The sequence below is a fragment of the Geotrypetes seraphini genome, chromosome 13 (assembly GCF_902459505.1).
Source record: "Geotrypetes seraphini chromosome 13, aGeoSer1.1, whole genome shotgun sequence".
Classification (NCBI taxonomy): Eukaryota; Metazoa; Chordata; class Amphibia; order Gymnophiona; family Dermophiidae; genus Geotrypetes; species Geotrypetes seraphini.
The window spans coordinates 45,651,919-45,672,902 of NC_047096.1; the positions used below are offsets into that span (position 1 = coordinate 45,651,919).

The following is a 20,984-nucleotide window of genomic DNA, read 5'->3' on the forward strand; positions in this document are numbered from 1 at the left end:
GAAGGGCAGGAGAGATTCAGAGCGGCAGGCAGGAGAAAATCAGGGATGAGCAGGGCGGCAATTTGGGGCATAGCAGGCAGGAGAAGAGCATCGGGGCGGCAGGCAGGGCTTCGGAAAGTCGGAAAGATATTTTTGACTGGTCCCCAGCAGTCGCTTCTAGGGATGATCGGCCAGCCCAGTTGGTTTGGAAAATTTGGTTGGTGAATCGTGTCCCTGTCTACTTTGCATGCGTTTCTCCTCATTTGCATGAATGGATTCGAAGCGGATCGCAGGAGAGGTTAGTGAATGGGGCCCGAGGGAAATCTGGTCGCAAACCGATCGGTACACAATTGGTTTGCTTTGTGAATCTAGCCCAAAGTCAGTTGTAACATAATTTAATAATGAGATGTTAATTGGGGTTAATGAGCAATAATAGGTTATAATTGGCCTTGGTGGATGTAGAACTGGGAGAAGCACAGGCAGGTTGGGAGTGTCAGACAATTACACACTCAGATTGTAGGCGACAAGCATTTACATCCTAACTACCTATGATATGGTGCTAGCACTTGTGCCAGCCATTGAGCTGGTGTAAATGCTCACATCTAAATTTAGGGTGACCCGTCACATGTGTGCAGGACAAAGGCGCCCGAACATTTGCGCGCCAGCGCACACTGCACTGAGACCCGACAATTTTTCATTTTTGAGGGTTACACTTAAAACATTCAGTTGCTATCTAGTGTTAGGGTAAGGTTTACATGATGATTACGGGAACCTGACAATTGCGCGCAGGACAACCCGTAAAGAGTTCCCATAATCATCATGTAAACCTTACGTAGATAACACAGAAACAGGGGCATCATACCACAAACCCTTAGTAACCTGTGCAGTTAACTGAGGCAGGAGCATGTCATTAACAGACCAACAAACTGTGCTAGTAAAAAAAGAGATAGTCTCTAGATCAGAGGTTCTCAACTATGTCCTACGGGACCCCCCAGCCAGTCGGGTTTTCAAGATATCCCTATTGAATATGCATGAGAGAGATTTGCATATACAGTGGTGCCTCGCATAACGGCCGCCTCGCACAGCGAACGCTGCGCACAACGAACTTTATGTCTTGATTCGTACAACGGACTTCGTTTCACACAACGAAGTCGCCCGAGCTGCATCCTTCCGGGGTTCCTGCGGGGTTGGATCGCAGCGGGGTTGGTCGAGCCGCGAGGGTAGTCTCCTTCTCCTTACCTGCCCTGTCGCAGCACACAGCCGAACGGAAATCTTCCCGATGTCAGCGCTGACGTCGGAGGGAGGGCTTAAGCAAAGCCCTCCCTTCCTCCGACGTCAGCGCTGACATCAGGAAGACTTCCGGTCGGCTGTGTGCGGCTGCGGCAGGGCAGGTAGGAAGAAGGCAATGGCGAACGAAAGAGGGGGGAGGGGGCGGTCCGCCCCGAAGAATGTGCACAGCTGGTCAGGTCCCCCGATCGACCGACAACAGGCCCGGCCGACAAACCTCCCTGCCCTGTAGCCGCGAATCTAAATTACCTCTTACAGCAGCTTCAATAATCCAGCTGCTGTAAGAAGGTAATTTAGATTCGCGGCTACAGGACAGGGAGATTTGTCCGACCGGGCCTGTTCTGTTGTCGGTCGGGTGCAAAAGCGCCACAAAGGTGGAGGCAGGGAGGGAGGAAAGGTGGAGTGGAGAAGAAAAGACGCTTAAGGGGGGAGAAGGCCGCTGAAAGCACATGTTGGAGCAGGGGATGAGAGGGAGGGAGAGAAGGGGAAATATTGGACAAGGGCAGAAGGGATGCTAAATCATAGGGTGACAGGCAGAGAGAACAACAGGAAAAAGAGTGGAAGCAATCTTGAACCCTGAGGGTGAGGGCAGAGAGAGGTGGTGAGATGATTGATCATGGGGAGAGGGACAAAAGGGAATAGAGATGGGATAGGAAGATAGTGGAAGTAAAAGGACAGGGAGATGTATGTTTTTAGATGTATCTAAATAAAAATAATAACAAAAAATTTATCTTTTTTTATGTCATCTTAGCATATTTTATGCTACAGAACGAATTATTTTTTTTAACATGTATTGTTATGGGAAAACGCGTTTCACATAACGAACTTTTCGCATAACAAACTTGCTCCTGGAACCAATTAAGTTCGTTGTGTGAGGCACCACTGTAATGGAAGTGACAAGTATGCAAATCTCTCTCATGCATATGCATTAGGGATATCTTGAAAACCCAACTGGCTGGAGGGTCCTCTAGGACAGGGTTGAGAACCACTGCTCTAGATTGATACACCTAACATTGACCTGTGCTGGTAATTCAAGGACAGGTGTATTAGTCTATGATTCACCATTAAGCTAGCAGGAGAGACTAGAATTAAAAAAGCAAACTCTCGAAGAGATCAAGACTAAGACCCTGCTATATTCTTCCCTCGGTAATTGTTGCTTTTCACTGTGATTGACTGTGTCTTATGTGCTTGGGAGGGATGACTCACCTTAAGCCCTCTGGATTAACTGTACAAGCCTACTCTGCCATGTTTATGATTTTGCTATAACTGTAAACAAAATATTCCTTTTTGCATCCGGACTACACCCGCAGAAGAGGCAATGAACAAGCAAGCAGGCAGCAGTGCTTAGAGTACTCAGAACGACAAATGAAAAATGTACAGCTGACAATGATTTGACATTACGTTATAGCACCAGGCCTGGATTTAAGCACACGCATCAAATGCCTGAGCTAAACAGAATCTTGATCCTGCTTGCATCAGGACTGTACTCTAGAACCTCTCGAGGAGGAATTGTCCTTCCGCACCACTCTCTGGTCCTGCCTTTAGGTGCCAGAATTCTTAAATCTGGCCCTTAATGGTGTCAATGAAATAATACAGCACCCTGAAAACATCTATGAGTCACGCTTGAGTCAATAGCACATGAGTTAGGCATAATATATCCAAAATTGCTTCATTGCAAATGGCAGCAAATTGTCATTTCTTTTGGATCTTTTCCAATGTTTTCATATCCTGATAGTGCTAGGAGGGGGTTAGAGAGGAGTGGGGGGCTAGGGGAGCCAAGGAGTCAAGTCAAATTATGAGCACCAGTGCCCCACCTCAAAAGAACTGAATGCTTTCAAAGCAGAAGCAAAATCCTGCCTTTACTCTTCTCTCAGGCCCCATTATGGCATCTGTGGGAAAAGGGAGTTAATCGTGTGTTTTCAAAGTTTAGAGGTAGATCTTTTCATTGCATGGAAGTTCTTCCCCACACAACAGGAATGACACTGGATATTTTTCTAGCTGACTGGGTTGTTTTTCTTTGTTATGTTTAAGAACAGGTCATATTTTGGGAAATATGTAGCCATTTCCCCTCTCACTGGCCAATATCCAGCTGCTGTATTGTTCTCCAGCTATCTAGAAGTTAAGACAGCCCCCGTGAACCTTGCAGCGGGCAGACAGCAATCAGCAGGGCCTCACAAGGCAGAAGTCCAGTTCCTGTGGCTTTTTCCTGAGGTTACAGTGGTCTCTGGGCAACAGGATACCTGTATCCGTTGAACATTTCAACAGGCGTCTCTTGAAGCCTTGGCCACATGTTTTGGAGCATGAGGTCCATGTCCCAGCCTCCCATACAGGGCATGGGTCACCACATATTCTAATATCCAAGGGTCTCTGTTCAGCATCACAGGTTGTGCTCAGCTGGCCATAGGCATCCCGACACTCCACAGTTCGTTTCTGCAGCCCATTGCCACAGGTGACAGAGCACTCGTCCCAGCTGCCTGCCAACCACTTATCGGATGACCTCTTGTAATCAGGCATACCTGTATCCAGCCTGTTGGACATGCTCAGTACACTATTATGTAGCACTGGTCCACTCTTGCTGTCTTTTCTGTATTTGTCTTCCTTGTTCTCCCTTGGCACATAGAAGGAATAGCGCACACGGGGTGGGGTCATCTGTCCAACTGACAGTACCTCAATGGTCAATGGCTCCTGGATGGGCATTACAGCCTTAAGTATCTCCACAGCTGTACCAGTACCACTGTATTTAAGCAGGCTTCCTTTCACCATTATGTCTTTTTCCACAGCTGACACAATGAAGTGGCCATTCAGGAGGTATTTCCCTTGTGCATTCTTAACAGCCAAGTAGTTGTCATCGCTGACCATGCCCTTGTATCCCCGTTGCCTGATATCAATATTGGCAGCTCCAGCTGGAATCATCACTGCAAAGTTATAGCCATGACTGTAAAAGCCAAGAAAAGAGAATATTAGGATTACTGGGTGAGAGAAGACCGTATAGGACATTTTATAACATAATACTCAAGCTGAAAGAACATGAAGCAAAGTGAGACACTAGATGAGTAAGCCTCTGAGAATTTGCTACCATGAAGAGAGCTATAATGTCCTAAATATCTCTTTTTATTTTTGTCCAACAAACAAAAGAAAAAGGAAGGAAAGCCAACCCCTAGGCAAAACAACAAAGGAGTAAAGGTGGACTCCCGGGCTTTCCAATTATAAAATATTGTCAAGTGATTAAATTAAGAGGTTAAATTAAAACTGCTTTATTTTAACATGCGCAATCATGCAAATGCAAAACCATCTAGAACAGCAACTTAAAACATAAATGAACTCATGAATCAAATGTAAAAAAAAAAAAAAAAAATCATAAACTGCACCAAGAAAGCTTAATGAAAGGACTCAGCACAGGTCCATGTTTTGGCAGGAATGCCTGCATCAGGAGTCACAATGTCTGGAAAATCCTTAGTCAGGTTTTAACCTTCCTCAATACATGCAGTATCAGTACATGCAGTCAGAATGCAGTATCATATAAAGAGTATTATCAATCGTCAGATCGCCCAAAAGTGTGCTTTCATTCAGCTGTTATTGCTGAATGACGGTGCATTTTTGGGCGATCTGAAAATTGATGCTACTTTTTCATATCATACTGCACTCGACTTCAAAATTCATTGAGGAAGGTTAAAACTTGAGTAAGGACTTTCCAGACATTGTGGGGTTCATAATCAAAACTTAAACATGTCTAAAAGCCCGCCCAGGTCGGCACTTGGACGATCTAAAAGACAGGTCATCCAAGCTGATAATCAAACCGACTTTCTGGACATGTCGTGGGATTTTTTTATGCCTCTGAATGCTGCTGTGAACCCAGAGCTGAAAGGGGCATATCTGGAGGAATGGTTAGGGCAGTATGTGGGTGGGATGGGGGGGGTCGACCTAGATTTAGTCATCCTGCAGCGATAATCGAATGTTTTACTAGACATCCTGGACAAAACTTAAACGTTGTGAGTTAGACGATGTAAAAACAGGTATAAGTGCCAAAAAGGTATCCAAAGTGGCCAGATAACCACTGCAGAGACAAAAGTAAAGCCCCTCACACACTCCCCCAGTGTTCACTGACCCCCCCCCCCTCACACCCTCACAAAGATCAGAATAAAAAAGTACATACCTATCTCCAGAATATCAGCACCTAGTATAGGAAAACCTAGTAGAGCTGCACACAGGTGTCTTAAATAGACTGGGGGATAGGCTAGTGAATCAGAGAGGAGGACCTAGGCCCATAAGCTACTCTAACCACTACATTTATGGTGGAACATGTGTGCCTCCCAACCCCACTCTACTGCCATACAAGTGCCACCTGCAGCCATAAGGGCTGTTGGAGTTGTAGACAGGTAGGCATACTGTGTTTTGGGGTGCTCACCATAACCTATAAGGAAGTTCTGGTGAGATGTTTATCTGGCACCCTTTTTGTGAAGTTCACAGCAGTGCCCTCTAAGGTACCCCAATGCTCTGTTGCCATGTGTGAGTGGCCAATCCATTACAAGATTGGCTCTTCCCATATCTAAATGGTCTTGTTCTGGGCGTTTGGAACTTGGCCGAAATTTTGGTTGAAAATGTGGTATAAACATAGATGTCCTGGTGGTTTGGATGAACAATAGTCTAGATGTCCAAATAGATTATTTTCAAAAAAATAAAATTGTAGACGTATTTTTTGAAAATGGAAATTTCCCACTGCCGACTGGGCATCTAGTGTCTTACACCCAAATCGGACTTAGATGTATGTTTTCATTTTGTCCCTTCAGGACTCCTGATGTAGGCTTTTCTGCTGAAACAAGGCTCTGTGTCGATTCCTTTCATTAAGACCCTTGGTGCAGTTTCTGGACGGATTTTTGCATTTGACTCATGAGCTTATTTATCACTGCATGTTTCCAGTTGTAGCTTTAAATGGTTTTATATTTGCATGATTAATCATGTTAAAATAAAGCACAGTTGTTTTTTAGCTCAGATATTTTATTAGTTTTATAATATAAATAAACAAAGTATACAATTAGCTAGGACATGAAACAATCCAGCTGTACAGACCATGAATGGTATACAAGAAAAGTCTTTCTCTCTGGCAAGGCAAGGCCAGTACATACATTTACAGCAGAATATATGCACGCTAAGCATCACAGAATAGCTAAAATTAAGCTAAGGAGAAGTAACTTATACAATACACTCTGAAATACTAAATGTCAACGGTCCAAAGCACAATAAGACTGAACAGGGCTCCATATTCTAAGGAATGATCTAGTAAAATGATGTTTTTTTTCCGCAATAACACTTTCATAAGAACATAAGAATTGCCGCTGCTGGATCAGACCAGTGGTCCATCGTGCCCAGAAATCTGCTCCTGCGGCAGCCCTTAGGTCAAAGACCAGTGCCCTATCTGAGACTAGCCTTCCCTGCGTACGTTCTGGTTCAGCAGAAACTTGTCTAGCTTTATCTTGAATCCCTGGAAGGTGTTTTCTCCTATAACAGCCTCCGGAAGAGCGTTCCAGTTTTCCACCACTCTCTGGGTGAAGAAGAACTTCCTTACGTTTGTACGGAATCTATCCCCTTTTAACTTTAGAGAGTGCCCTCTCGTTCTCCCTACCTGTCTTTATCTACTAAGGGCTCCTTTTACGAAGGTGCGCTAGGGCCTTAACGCGCGGAATAGCTGCGTACGCAAGCTGCTACCGCCTCCTTTTGAGCAGGTGGTAGATTTTTGGCTAGCGCGCGCTAAAACTGCTAGCGCACCTTCTTAAAAGGAGCCCTAAGTCTATTACCTTCATTATCTTGAACTTTTCGATTTAATCTATCCTCTTGGCAATATTTTATAGTTGAAAAGGCCAGGGAGCTACCACTGCTCCTTTGTTTTCTTTCCTTTTTATTTTTAGCCATTTGACTATGCTATCGGACCATTTTCATAGAAAGAAAGATGACTAAAAAATGGCATAAAGCGGCACTTGGACATTTTTCTCACCAAGATGTCCAATTGTTGATTTTTGAAGCTAACTTTCGGGACATCTTGCTAGGCTTCTCAGACGCTGTGCATCCAGAGTTCTAGAGGGCATGTTGGAGGCATGTTATGGGTGGGATTTGCACAAGGACTTCTTGCGGTAATAATCGAACCTTTCCCAAGATAGAACTTAGATGTCCAGAGCTAGCCCTGTTTTAAAAGCATCTTAGTGCCAAAAAGGTACTCAAACTGACCACATGACCACTGTAGGGATTAAGTAATGAACCCCACATTCCCCTAGTGGTCACTGACCCCTCCCACCCCACAAAGATCTGAATGATGCTCACGTTGATGCTCACGCTCCTTCCACACAATAGTTGCCCCACCTCATGAGTAGGGCCGATTGCAGGAGAAGAGTGCAGAAAGCAGCTTCCCTAAAGCGTTGCAGCTCACGCCTGCCACAAGCTGACAGAGGTCGGCGGTGGCGGCGACGCTCATGCTTTTTCCACACATCAGTCATGGAGAAGGGCCAGACGGTCGGCGGGCTGGTTTAAACATCTAAACGGGCCGGATATGGCCCGTGGGCTGTAGTTTGCCCATGTCTGGACAAGCATAAATGCTTGCACTTAAGTTAAGCATGAGAATATGGACTTAAGCTAGCATTTCGATCAGAACCACCAATATAGACTTCTTGCTTAGCACCCTGTATCTCAGCACCTATCTTTAGGCTCCATTTACTGAATCTACTCCTAGATGACCATGGACTAAAAGGGGCATGGGGAGAGGACACTGCCAAAACAGTACAATTAATTTCTTGCCTCATTCTTCACCTACATCAGAATGAGTCTTTGTGGTGGATAATTTTGAAAAAATGAAGCAAATCATTATGAATCACAAATAGGTACTAGAGCACTGGGGTGTCAGAACAGGGGGAGTTACAGGTGCCATAATACCCCCCAAAATTTCCACACACCTGCTACCACTGCTGCTGTTTCAGAAGCAGCAAAATGAAGATAAAGGTATCACGGGCCACTCTATTCATTCAATTGGCTGCTGGACCTGACTTGAAACTGGCAGTTCTGACCAAAAGGGGGTGGGGTAGACAGCTGCGAGGATGAATTAAGCGGCCCCACAATGCCTTTATCTTTGTTTTCTCACCATTAGAAAGAGGAAGAGAGACATTCTGGATGGAAGAGGGAGGAGTGTCAGGCAATGGATGGAAAGGGGTAGAGAGGGTGTCAGGCAATAGATATAAAGGGAGAGAGAGAGGGGGTCAGGTGCTGGATGGAAAGGGGGATAGAAGATGTCAGATGCAGGATGGAAGGAGGACGGAGGGGGGTCAAGCACTGGATGAAAAGGGGGGAGAGAAAAGGGGTCAGGTGTTGGAAGGAAAGGGGGGGAGGAGGAGGTCAGGTGTTGAATGAAAGGGTGGTGAGAGAGGGGCAGATGCTGGATGGAAGGGAGGGGAGGGGGGCAAATCATGGATGGAAGGGATAGGGAGGAGATCAGGCACTAGATGGAAAGGGGACAGAGAGAAGGGAATATGCTGGATGGGAGGAAAGAGAGGGGGGCAGATGCTGGATGGAAGGGGAGAGAGGAGGTCAGGTACTGGATGAAGGAGAATAGAGGAGCAGATGCTGGATGGAAGGGGAGAAAGTAGGTCAGGCACTGGATGGAAAGGGAAGAGAAAGAAGGGGCAGATGCTGGATGGGGGAGAGAAAGAGGAGGCAAATGCTGAGTGGAAGGGGAGAAAAGGAGAGGGAGCAGACACTGGATGGAGGGGAAGATGCTGGATGGGGGAGAAGAAAGAGGATAGAGCTAATGAGAGACTGGGAAATAAGAGGAAGTGAAATAGGAGAGCCAAAGTGAGGGAAAGAGATGACAAGCTATAGATAAACACAGGGAAAAAAAAAGGAAATTGTAGACTATATAGTAGGAAAGAATTAAATCTGGAAAGAGGCAGAAAAATAAACTGTTCCCATTGGCAATTTTTCCATTGGAAAAACTGGCCATTTTGTCCTACTCTCTGCTTCCAATCTTTTAACCTGTTACCGGTCCACAATAGAACATAGCCTTCTATCCCACAACATTTAATTTCCATAGAAGTTTCTCATGAGAAGCTTTTATCAAATTCATTGTGAAAATACAGATAAACATTATTGACTCACACACCCTTATCTACCACATGCTTATTTGGCATTCAAAAACTTCTAAGACAAGAATTCCTTTTGCTAAGTGGATGCTGACTTTTCTCCCTTAAGCCATGTTTATCACTTAGGCCAGTAAAAGGACTATGTTACTGTTGCACAATCTAGTGTGGCTACACAGTTCTTTTATGGTAGCCATGCTACCAGGACTTCAAAGGATCCTCACCTCAGTGCTCTAGGGCAGCGGCTCTGGAGGACCACTAGCCAGTTGAGTTTTCAAGATATCCCCAATGAATAAGCATGAGAGAGATTTACATACAATAATGGTGATAGACATGTAAATCCGTCTCATACATATTCATTACACATCAACTCAAAAAAAGCTAATTACATACTTAATTCAAATATCTCATCATTTATTACATTATTTATTATATTATTTTATTACTCCTTTTATATAACTCACATAAACTAAACACAATTATCACAACCACAGAGCCTCCCTAGTTCATTCAACTAATTAAAATGTTCTATTTAAAAATTTCATGAATTGTTCACCCATACAACTGAGTATAGCAACAGCGAGGAAAAAATATGCTTGGACTTTAGTTCTTTGTTGTATATGCTCATAAATCACTTCAGTTTCATATATCCAGTCGATCTCACAATGGCAAGTAGTGTCCAATTCATATACATAAATCAAGCTCATTGTCGCCTCTCTGACATCACTTCTGGGTCCCATGCCTAGGAAGTGATGTCAGAGGGATAGTTGACATGATGCGGGCAGAAAGTTCATGCTGTTGCTCTCGCCTGGAAAATTAAAAAGATATGGGGGAAGGGGGCGCATGTACAGCAGGGGGGTCGGGAAGGAGTGGGGGGCAGAGAAGAGGATGGGGAGGGGTGCCACCGCCCCAGACACCACTTACCCTTACTACGCCATGGGTTGGATGCACATGCAAATTTCAGTGTGTGGCAATGGTTGTTAGTAGAGAATGACACATGGACAAATTTGTACCTGTCCCCACAGGAATTCAATTTCCCCATCCCGTCCCTGTGAGTTTTTTCGCTGTTCCTGTCTCTTCCCCATTCCCCAAACTTTGCCTTAACTACACAAGCCTTGAACACTTATGATTTTAAAGTGTCTGAGGCTTGTGCAGATGAGGACAGAGCTTAGGCATTGGTGGAATGAGGCATTATGACATCACAATCTGAGCTCTAGAATGTGATTTAAAAGTGATTTTAAAGTGTTTGAGGCTTGGGCAGATGAGGACAGAGCTTGCAGAAAAAGGGCAGGGGCAGGAAAAGAACTCATGGAGATGGGACAGGAAAATGAGTTCCCGTGGGGATGGGGAAAATTTTGTCCCCGTGTCATTCTCCAGTTGTTAGCACCCAATTATTGATGTTAATTGGCTTGTTTGAGCACGCATCTTGGGAATGTGCACAAATCTAGGCACTAGGGGAAAAGTCGATAACAGGTTTTCTCGGAATTCATTTTCAATCCCTAGTTATGGTGATGGCAATGAACGTCATCTAACCCCTGAAAGATATATTAGGCATGTGCTGCAAACGTAGGTTAACTGAGTATCACATATGTTAACCTGTAACCCGTCCTGAGCTCGTTGGGGAGAACGGGATATAAAATGAATTAAATCAATAAATTAGCCTTGCCCATGAATACATTGATCCCAAATACAAATCAACACTCAGCCTTTCCAAAATAAAGTGTCCAGGGCATACTTTTGACTCACATGGGTTTGGTGAACAGTCCCGAGACCTTCTTACAGCTTTTGCTGTCTCCTCCGCACACACCGCACTTATCAAACTTCTTTTTAGAGTTCAGCCGACTGTCACAGCCTGCTTTGGCACATTTGCCCTGTACACAGAGTGATGTAGAGTCTGGGGTGCAAGGTGTTCCATCCACCACCTGCAAGTGAAGACGTGAGAACAGAAATCATGTGTTGAATTTTCATTACTGTGTCATTCCTGCACACATGAGATTCTAATAGAAAAAAATGTCTAGGGCAGGGGTGTCCAACCTTTTGGCTTCCCTGGGCCGCATTGACCGAAAAAAATGTTTCTGGGGCCACACAAACGCGCAAACGCTGCAGAAAGATAGAGGAAGGAGCCGGCAAGAGGGGCAGCAGAGGAAAACACTGCATCGCCCTCGACCGGGGCCGCACAAAATATTTTACGGGGCCACAGGTTGGACACCCCTGGTCTAGGGAATCCTCAAATCAGTATGTGGTAAAAATCAAATCTGTATGTGGCCAATAAAATCAGAAAGTGTTGGGAATTAGGTAGGGACTGATGCAGAAAGCCAACTCAGCAAGTGGCTTCCACCACTAAATTAACATTAAAAAAAATACTGCACATGCTGTATGAAATGAGAATGCAAATTACTGCTACATTAAAACTGAGGACGTATTCTGGAGCTCATTGCAAAATGCCTGGTTCTTGTCAGTGCATGAGTGGTGACTGGCTCATACACTGACAGGAAAGGAACATTTTTTCATCCGTTGCCGGAAAATTCCCTGGCAGTCTTGTGGCTCCCAACCCCCATCCACCCACCCAAAAGTGGTTTTCTGCAACAAACTCCCCACATGAACCCCTCAAAGGTCCTAGGCCCTCCTCCTTTCCCCTAACCCTAGCTGACCAGCTGCCCCCAAAATTAAAAATAAAACCCATGGCAATCTAGTGACGTCCCCTCCCCCAGCTAACGACCTCCCCTTCCCATGACTTAAAATAAAGAATTCCCTAACTCAGCTTAGTAAAAGTGCTCCTTTGTAAACTGGGAAGAGATTTTTCAGATCCTATATCAATTTTCTTCATTGGGAATGTAAAGAGTTATCCAGAGCAAGTTCTTTTTTTAGATATATAGGTATATACATATACTGCTTCCAGACAAAATCTGCCTTGTGTTTATCATGCTACTATCTCTAGATTGGCAGTGGAGTCATGCCCACTGACCACCTACTTACCTTGGGGGCCAGTACATAGAAGTAGCCTGTGCCATTGGCTCTGCAAATGAGTTTGCATTTGTCCCGTGATGAAATGCCTGAATACTTGGGCACCCATGACACAGCAGGGAAGAGACGGTTACCGCTGTAATTATAACCATTAAATCCTTCACACTGCTCCTCTCGGAAGCTTTTTCCTGCCAGGGATATGTATAAAGACAAAGATTATCCAAAAGAATTCCTGGCTATAGTTTTACAGTGTCCCTTTTGGAGAACATGGGAATCTGGGTTTGCATCTGCTAAGAGACCTCCAATCCACAACACGTCTGCTGAACTTATGAGTTAAATCTCCTTCTTAAGCAATTCATAATATGAAACTTAGGGCTAGATTCACTAAGGACACCGATCGTGTCCCGACCACTTTGCGACCCCGACCTGATTCACTAACCTTCTCCCAATCACTAACCTGCACCCAGTCCACGTATGTAAATGAGGCCTCGATTCACTAAACAAAATACAGGAACACCGACTCGGCTGGTCGATCAAGAAGCGACTGCTGAAGACCAGTCGCCCAGACTCTCCTACCTTTGCCACTCCAATTCTCCTGCCTTTGCCGCCCCGACTCTCCTGCCTTTGCCGCCCTGACTCTCCTGCCTTTGCGACGACTCTCCTGCCATTGCTACCCTTCCCTGCAGTGCAAGCCTGTGGTTTTAACCTGTTTTAAACCCATAGGTTAAAACCACGTGCTCGCGAGTAAAAAGTAAAAAAATAAAAAAGCTAAATTTTCTTCACGGACAGCAAGCGCATGCGCAGACCATCTACAGGCAAATAAGATGGGCTGTGCATGCATCAGGATCGCTCACCAGCGATCCTGATGGTCTGCACATGCATCAGGATCGCTCTCCAGCGATCCGTGCAGTCAGTGGGGGGAGCGTTCCTCCAATCCCCCTCATTTGCATAATGACCCATTGTGGATCAGTCGGCCTGCCACGGATCGGACATGATCAGGCAGGTTAGTAAATTTAGCCCAAAGACATCAAAGATGTGTTCTTTCCATAAGTGTTATGAGCAGGTGATATCAGCATATAGTAACGTTTATATTTTTCCAGTGACCCTCGAAGTTGTATTGGTCTCTGCCACTGTGCAATAACTGAGCATTTGATAGTCATGCAGCAGCCCTCAGTGTTTTTGCTGACTGCTGATAGCATTTTGCCTGGAAATTCAATGCTCAGTCAAGATCATGGTCTGGCACCGAATCTCTGGGTTTATGGATCCAGCTACACCATAAGGATTTAACCCCCACCCCCTTTTAAAAAACCATAATGTGGTTTTAGCGCCAGCCACTGTGGCAACAGCTCTGACATTCATAGGAATTCCTACAAGTGTTGGAGCTGCTACCGCCACAGCCAGCGCTAAAAACCACGCTATGGTTTTGTAAAAAGGAGGGGGAGGGAGGTGAATGTGATAGTCAACATCTAACTGGCTAAAAGTTACTACATAAAGATAAGACTAATTATTATGTGGTCCTACTTATGCTATAATCTTGATCGGTTAAGGGCTGACTATTGGCCCTTAACCAGCCAAGTGCTTCTCTACCCCAGTTATTTTCAGCAGTATTGACTAAGGGCTCCTTTTACTAAGGTTCGTTAGGGCCTTAACGTGCGGAATAGCGCATGCTAGACCTTAACGCCAGCATTGAGCTGGCATTATTCTAGAAACATACCGCGCAGTTTAGCGTGCAGTAATTTTGTGCATGCGCTAAAAACGCTAGCGCGTCTTAGTAAAAGGAGCCCTAAGTACCAGTGAAAATGATCGCTTAGCTCCAAACAAGCAATTTAACTGGCTAGAAGCTGTTTCTGGCTTGTTAAATCACTTTGAATATTGATACCCCCCCCTACCCCCGGAGTATCTAGATCAGAGGTTTCTATACCTGTATTGTGGTAACGCCAAGCAGTCAGATTTTCAGGATATGCAAAATGAACATGCATGAGACAGATTTGTATATCAAGGAGGCTGTGTATGCAAATTGATCACAAGAATATTCATTGTGACTGGCTGAGGTTCCCCCAGGACAGGTTTGGAAATCACTGATCTAAACAGTGGCTGTCTTCAGCAGCCAGATAGACAAGAGTTACTATATATTTTATAAAGTAACCACACATAGGAAGCCCAAAGGGCCAGTTCATTCAGGTTTTCAGGTACCTACAATGAATATGCATGAGATACTGTAGATTTTCATAGAATGGAAGTAGTACATGCAAATTCATCTCATGCATATTTATTCTGGGTTTCCTGAAAACCTGACTAACTAGGTGTGTCTCAAGGACTGGGTTGAGAACTCCTGACTTGGATGAATAATTGGAATATGAAAGCACATAAGATCATCAGAGCCATTTAGACCAGAAGTTTTCAACTGAGTCCTTGTGATCATCTAGCCAGTCAGGTTTTCAGGAGACCCTCAATGAACATGCATGAGATGTATTTGCATGCAATGGAGGGAGTGCATGTAAATATCTCTCATGAATATTCACTGTGACTATCCTGAAAACCTGAGTGCCGAGGTGATCCCTGAGGACGACACTGAAGCCACTGATCTAGACAGCTCAGGTTACTTCCTGTTCATAAGAACATAAGAATAGCCTTATTGGGTCAGACCAATGGTCCATCAAGCCCAGTAGCCCGTCTTCACAGTGGCCAATCCAGATCACCAGTACCTGGCAAAAAACCATATCACAGATTCCAGGATGTCTTGGGTTTTTCCGATTTTTGCAGCCAAGGATCACAGGTTTTTCTTGAATTCTTCTTACTGTTTCTGCCTCTAGCACTTCTACTGGTATACTGTTCCAGAAAGGGTGCAGGATTCATGGAACTGCCTCCTAGTGGGTTTGCTAGAACCGATACAGTAACAGAGTTCAAGAAGATCCAGGATCTCTTCATAGAGCAGGGGGTTCTCAAGCCAGGACACATTCAGCCTGTCTGGTTTTCAGGATACATGAACTGTTTCCATTGTATGCAAATGTATTTATTTATTCAATTTTCTACACCATTCTCCCAGGGGAGCTCAGAATGGTTTACATGAGTTTATTCAGGTACTCAAGCATTTTCCCTGTCTATCCTGCGGGGCTCACAATCTATCTAATGTACTTCAGGCAAAGGGGGGATTAAGTGACTTGCGCAGGATCACAAGCAGCAGCATGAGTTTGAACCCACAACCTCAGGGTGTTGAGGCTGTAGCGTTAACCACTGCGCCACACTCCACACTCTATCTCATACAGATTCATTGTGAGCATCCTGAAAACCAGACTGGCTGGATGTGTCCTGAGGACTGTCTTACATATATTACACTCTTTCCTATTCACCACAGGCAATCTTCACAAAGCACTCTTTATAAATTTAAGTGTATGGCATTTTAGTTTATATGGCCCTGTTTATTCTATACCTTCACATAACTCACCCGAATCAGCACATGGATCCAGTCCACATGAGCGATACTTCACACGTAAGCCCTCACAAAACTTGCCTCCATTGGCTGGTGCTGGATTGTTGCATTCCCGTTTTGCCAACTGAACTCCTCCTCCACAGGTACGTGAGCACTTTCCATAGGGAGACCATCGACCCCAAGAACCATCCACCTGAGAAAAGAGGGGTCATTAAAATACTAAATCAGAAATGCAGATAAAGTCCATCCAAATATGACAGATATTAGGGATGGGCTTTCATTAGGAAATGATATGGAAATATCAAAGGTATATTCAAGTCCTTCATGTCATTTTGTATATGAAACATAATCACATAACATGATTAAGGGGATACCTTTTTAAATTTTTCATTTCTGTAAAACACTGTGTATGCAGTAGTTGGCTCATATACAATCAGTGGCGCAGTGAGGGAGATTGCTTTGGGCGCCATCTTGGTGGGGGCGCTGGCACTGCTCCTCCTCTCCCCTCCCCCGCTCCTTCCCACTCTTCCCCCGCAGGTTGGAGCTGCTGCTCCCGCCGGCCTCGGTGCTCCCTTCTGACGCTACCTTCTGGATCCTGCGATTAGGAAATGACATCAGAAGGAGAGCCGATGTCGGCGTGGGCAGCAAGTTCGGGATGCTGCTCATGCCAGGGAAGCTAAACAAGTACAGGAGTAGGGAAGGGGGTAGAAGAGGGTGGGGGGGTGCCACCAATCCTGGGCACCTTCAACCCTCGCTACGCCAGTGTATACAATGCAAACAGAGAAATGTTTCACCTGCCTCAGAGCAGATGTAACTTTATGCGGAAGCATTTTAGCGGCTGATGCTCAAAACTACTGCCGGCATTAACATGCGGTTAACACTAGATTTTTGCACACATTATATCATACCAAATTCTCAGAGTACAGCATAGAAGGTTTTCAGGAGATGATGTCTTGTCAATGTCTCACACTGTTGTGATCTGGATGGGCCATTGTTGAAAGTAGAATACTGGGCTAGATGGACCGTTGGTCTGACCTGGTATGGCTATTCTTAAGTACAGTCAAACCTCGGTTTGCGAGTGTTTTGCAAGACAAGCAAAACATTCCCGCAAATCTTATCTTGCAAACTGAGTGCCGTCCCAATATATGAGCAAATTAAGCCGGCCACTGTCCCGTGTAAGTACTCGCACAAACTCGCAGCTCCAGAATTAAGCTGGCTGTCGGCTCGATAACACAAGTGTCACATGTAAGCATGCACAGCGCTCAGCACCCATCGGCGTTGTGCGTGCTTACACGTGATGCGCACGTTATCAGAATGGCGGCTGGCTCCCCTCCCCATGCGCCTCTCGCTCCTCTGCCACCACCGAGCTCAACGGGCCGCTGAGCTCTGCCACAGAGAGAAAGACTTCCCCGCAGAGCCCGTCTCCACCCACCGTGGCCACTACCAAGGACAGCTTGGGAGGCGCTCCCCAGAGCAGCAGAATCCTTTAGCCGGATCTGGGCGGCAGGTCAGGGCAGACCCTGCCCCGCATTCCAGGAAAATGCAGCAGAGTCTGGCTCTTTGCTGCCATGGGGCTCCGGGCATAGAATCCAGGGTAGGGAGGAGTGACCTGGGTGTCGTCAGGTGCCCCTGGACTGGGAATGGTCGCTCCTGATTTGCATGCCGCACATTCCTGAGAGCCGCCGGGAGCTGAGAGCCCAGCAGCGGGACCTGCGCCAGCATCACCCTGAAGCAAGAGGGCAGCTGTACGGGGACCCCGATGGAAGGAAGTGATCCTGCTGAAGGGGCTGCAGCATCCGGGCATCATCCAGGCATCCAGGAAAGTAACCATCCCTGTGCCACCTTAGCAAACCTTGGTTGTGGAACGAATCTTCTGAGTTTACATTATGGCCTATGGGGAACTTTGCTTTGATATACGAGTGCTTTGAATTATGAGCATGCTTCTAGAACGAATTATGCTCGTAAACCAAGGTACCATTGTACTTATGTTTTTATGTTCATTAAACTGCAGGTTTTGTCTTCTTTGCAAGCGGAAAGAAATCTGTGCAACTTTAAGCGCCAACATTGTATGTGTGAGTCTAAGCAAAACTGAAAGTGAAAGCACCTGTTTTCCTGCGCTTAAATATGAGCCTTTCAAAAATCATTAAGTGCAAACAGTTTTTGAAAGGCTCATATTTAAAAGCAAAGACGAACAGCGCCAGTGTGTGTCTGCACTTCTAGTGTTATCTGGACATGTGCAAAAGAGCCACGCTTGCTGCAAAACAATTGTGATCTAGTCGGTTAACTCTTTAGGTAGGTGGCTAGATGCCTTTGAAAACTATCCTATATTGGTCATCCAAAGTTGGGCATGCAAACTTGGGTGTAGATCCCAGATTTGTGAACAAACTAATTAGTTAATGAACTGTTAGCAATCAATAATTGGTATTAATTGGCACTCTTTTGGAGTTATGGGATCTGCCCTGTGCCCTATTCTATAACATGTGCCTAAATTTTATGGCTCCGAGCACCCAGTGGATTAATTCCGTAATGTCGATGAAACTTACACCGTACTTTGGCTACCAATCCAGATCTCAAAAATTGTAGCACAGAAAAAGCCTTCTGCTGTACAGTTGCCATTTTCTCACACACTGTCTATCACAGAGATTTACTGTTTCATTTGGTGTATGTCTAGTTAATACACAGTTGAAAGGTGTGGAATTAACCTCATTTAAAATTGGATGAATCATTTTGCAAAAACCCTGTAGAATAGGGTCATTTATTCACCCCAACCGCCATTATTTGCGTGCCAGCATTTACAACAGGTTTCATACCCAAATTAGATGCAAGATCCATGCTAAGCAAGTATTCTGCAAAAAGCATTCTGCGCAATGCGCCCTTTGCTAAATGCTAGCTTTGCATGAACCTTCCCAGCTCCCAACTTTGGACAACATTTACTAAATTTGCCCGCATCTGGAGTACTGCGTCCAGTATTGGTCGTTGTACCTTAAGAAGGATATGGCGATACTCGAGAGGGTTCAGAAAAAAGCGACACGATTGATAAAAGGTATGGAAAACCTTCATATGCTGAAAGATTAGAGAAACTGGGGCTCTTTTCCCTAGAGAAGAGGAGACTTAGAGGGGACATGATAGAGACTTACAAGATCATGAAGGACATGGAGAAAGTAGAGAGGGACAGATTCTTCAAACGTTCAAAAACTACAAGAACGAGAGAGCATTCGGAAAAATTAAGATGGGACAGATTCAGAACCAATGCTAAGAAGTTCTTCTTCACTCAAAGGATGGTGGACACCTGGAATGCGCTTCCAGAGGGTGTGATAGGACAGAGTATGGTTTTGGGGTTCAAGAAGGGATTAGATAATTTCCTGAAGGTAAAGGGGATAGAAGGGTATAGATAGAGGATTACTATACAAGTCCTGGACCTGATGGGCCGCCACGTGAGCGGACTGCTGGGCATGATGGACCTTATGCTTATGTTCTTATATGAAACTTGATATGTTCCTCTCAATAAGATTACATCAAATTGGCATCATGTAAAAACAAGGGTGTGTGATACAGTATCTGCCTTTTATTAACCAAACAGAGAAATTAACCACCCAAAAGGAACATCACATCTGTTCATGGTTTCTGCCTGCCCAGGACTGGATATACCTACTACTGGACATATGTATATGGCAAAGGATATGACTGTAGCACTGCTATGGAAGTGATGTACTCACCCCGTACTTACTGATGTAATCGTTTTCTGTGCACAGACCCTTCATGCAGATCTTGCCCTCGCCACAGTTGGTGCCATCAGCCCAGGGAAAGTGGCGGGTCTGGCACACTAGTTGGCCCCGGGCCTTGCCGGTACACCAGAGCTTAGTGCAATGTTGCATGTAGGGGCACGGCTTGGAGCCAATGCCAAAGGCCAGTTCACACTGACGGTTCAAGCTGTATTTGGCACCTGGCAATTCCTCTGGTAAGGTGATTGGTTTGATTGGCTGATCCAAGAGGCAATCTCCTGTAGATATTGAAGAAAGAAAGAATAATCTACTGTGAATAGTGGTGTATCACACTGTGCAAATCTAGAGAACCAAGCATTTGTGATGGAATACCAATTCTTTTCTATGTCATGCTTATACCACCTAGTTGCTACAATGGTATTAATGCTTGTTAACTAGTAGTAAATGACACTCTTAGTGACTTACAATACGGAGCACATAGGTCTTTCATAAAATTGCTGTAGACTAGTTGCAGATCATAGCTTACAAGACATCCACATGTAGGAGAACAACACAATCATCCCTAGCAGTAAATCAAATAGGGATGGGCGGTCATTAACAGGCAGAGTTTCATTTGACAATGACAGGCTACCCTGCGATTCACCCTCTACGGCCCTGTTCCCCCTCAACTCTCCTCGGGCCTACCTGGATCTCTGGTGGCCTAACCAGCGTCTATTGGGGAAGAAGTGATGCTCATTCACTCATGCCCATGGTTATGGCTGCATCCAGTGTGGTGGCTGTGACCTTTTACCATAGTCTCTCAGTGTTGCTAGGGTCACATCCACCATATTTGACGCAGCCATGACCATGGGCAGAAGCAAATATATATCATTTCTGCTAAACCCCCTGGAATACAGGTGGGTCCAAGGGCCTATGGGGAGTGGAACAGTTTGCTTTGGAAGGGAGGGAAGGGGGCTCCCTAATTTGGATAAATTTAAAAGTAATCTTAAAACGTTTTTATTTAATGACGCCTTTATTACTTAAATTTTTTCGGTCTTTCTTTTATTTCATAATAAATTTTTTTTTTTTTTTTTTTTTTTTTTTTTTTATTTTTTTTTTTTTTTTTTTTTTTTTCTTTATTCTTCCTTTATCCCACCTACTTGTGTTTTTCCCTTACTTGTTCTCTACTTTACTCAAATATATTGTAACTTCTCCCCTTCCTTACCCTATTGTTTCCATTTTGTCCAGTAATGAATTTGTTTTGTCTTGTTTGTTTGTTTTTATGTAAATTTTACATATTGTAATTTTAAACTTTTGTTAATCGCTTTGAAATTGATAAAGCGATCAATCAAATACTTATTAAACTTGGAAACTTGGAAACTTGGAAACTTGGGGCCATAGAAAGGGAGTTTTTAAATTTTTCATTGTGTATCATTTCCCTTAGTGACAAAACATTCCCATAAATAATACAGGAATGACACAAAATTAGAATTTTCTAATTGTGCATCC

General features: G+C 44.7%; 1 protein-coding gene across 1 annotated transcript in view; it reads right to left on the reverse strand.

Annotated features, from left to right (window-relative positions):
* Nucleotides 1-3,153: 3,153 nt before the first annotated feature.
* The window catches only part of ADAMTS15 (ADAM metallopeptidase with thrombospondin type 1 motif 15), a 60,081-nt gene continuing 42,250 nt past the window's right edge, over nucleotides 3,154-20,984 (reverse strand). Inside the window, exons 4-8 of the mRNA XM_033919126.1 lie at nucleotides 19,491-19,774; nucleotides 15,790-15,967; nucleotides 12,357-12,532; nucleotides 11,127-11,302; nucleotides 3,154-4,201 (exon numbers count right to left, since the gene is read on the reverse strand). Coding sequence (XP_033775017.1) covers nucleotides 3,427-4,201; nucleotides 11,127-11,302; nucleotides 12,357-12,532; nucleotides 15,790-15,967; nucleotides 19,491-19,774 — 1,589 coding nt within the window. The 3' untranslated portion in view covers nucleotides 3,154-3,426. The remainder of the gene's footprint in view (nucleotides 4,202-11,126; nucleotides 11,303-12,356; nucleotides 12,533-15,789; nucleotides 15,968-19,490; nucleotides 19,775-20,984) is intronic.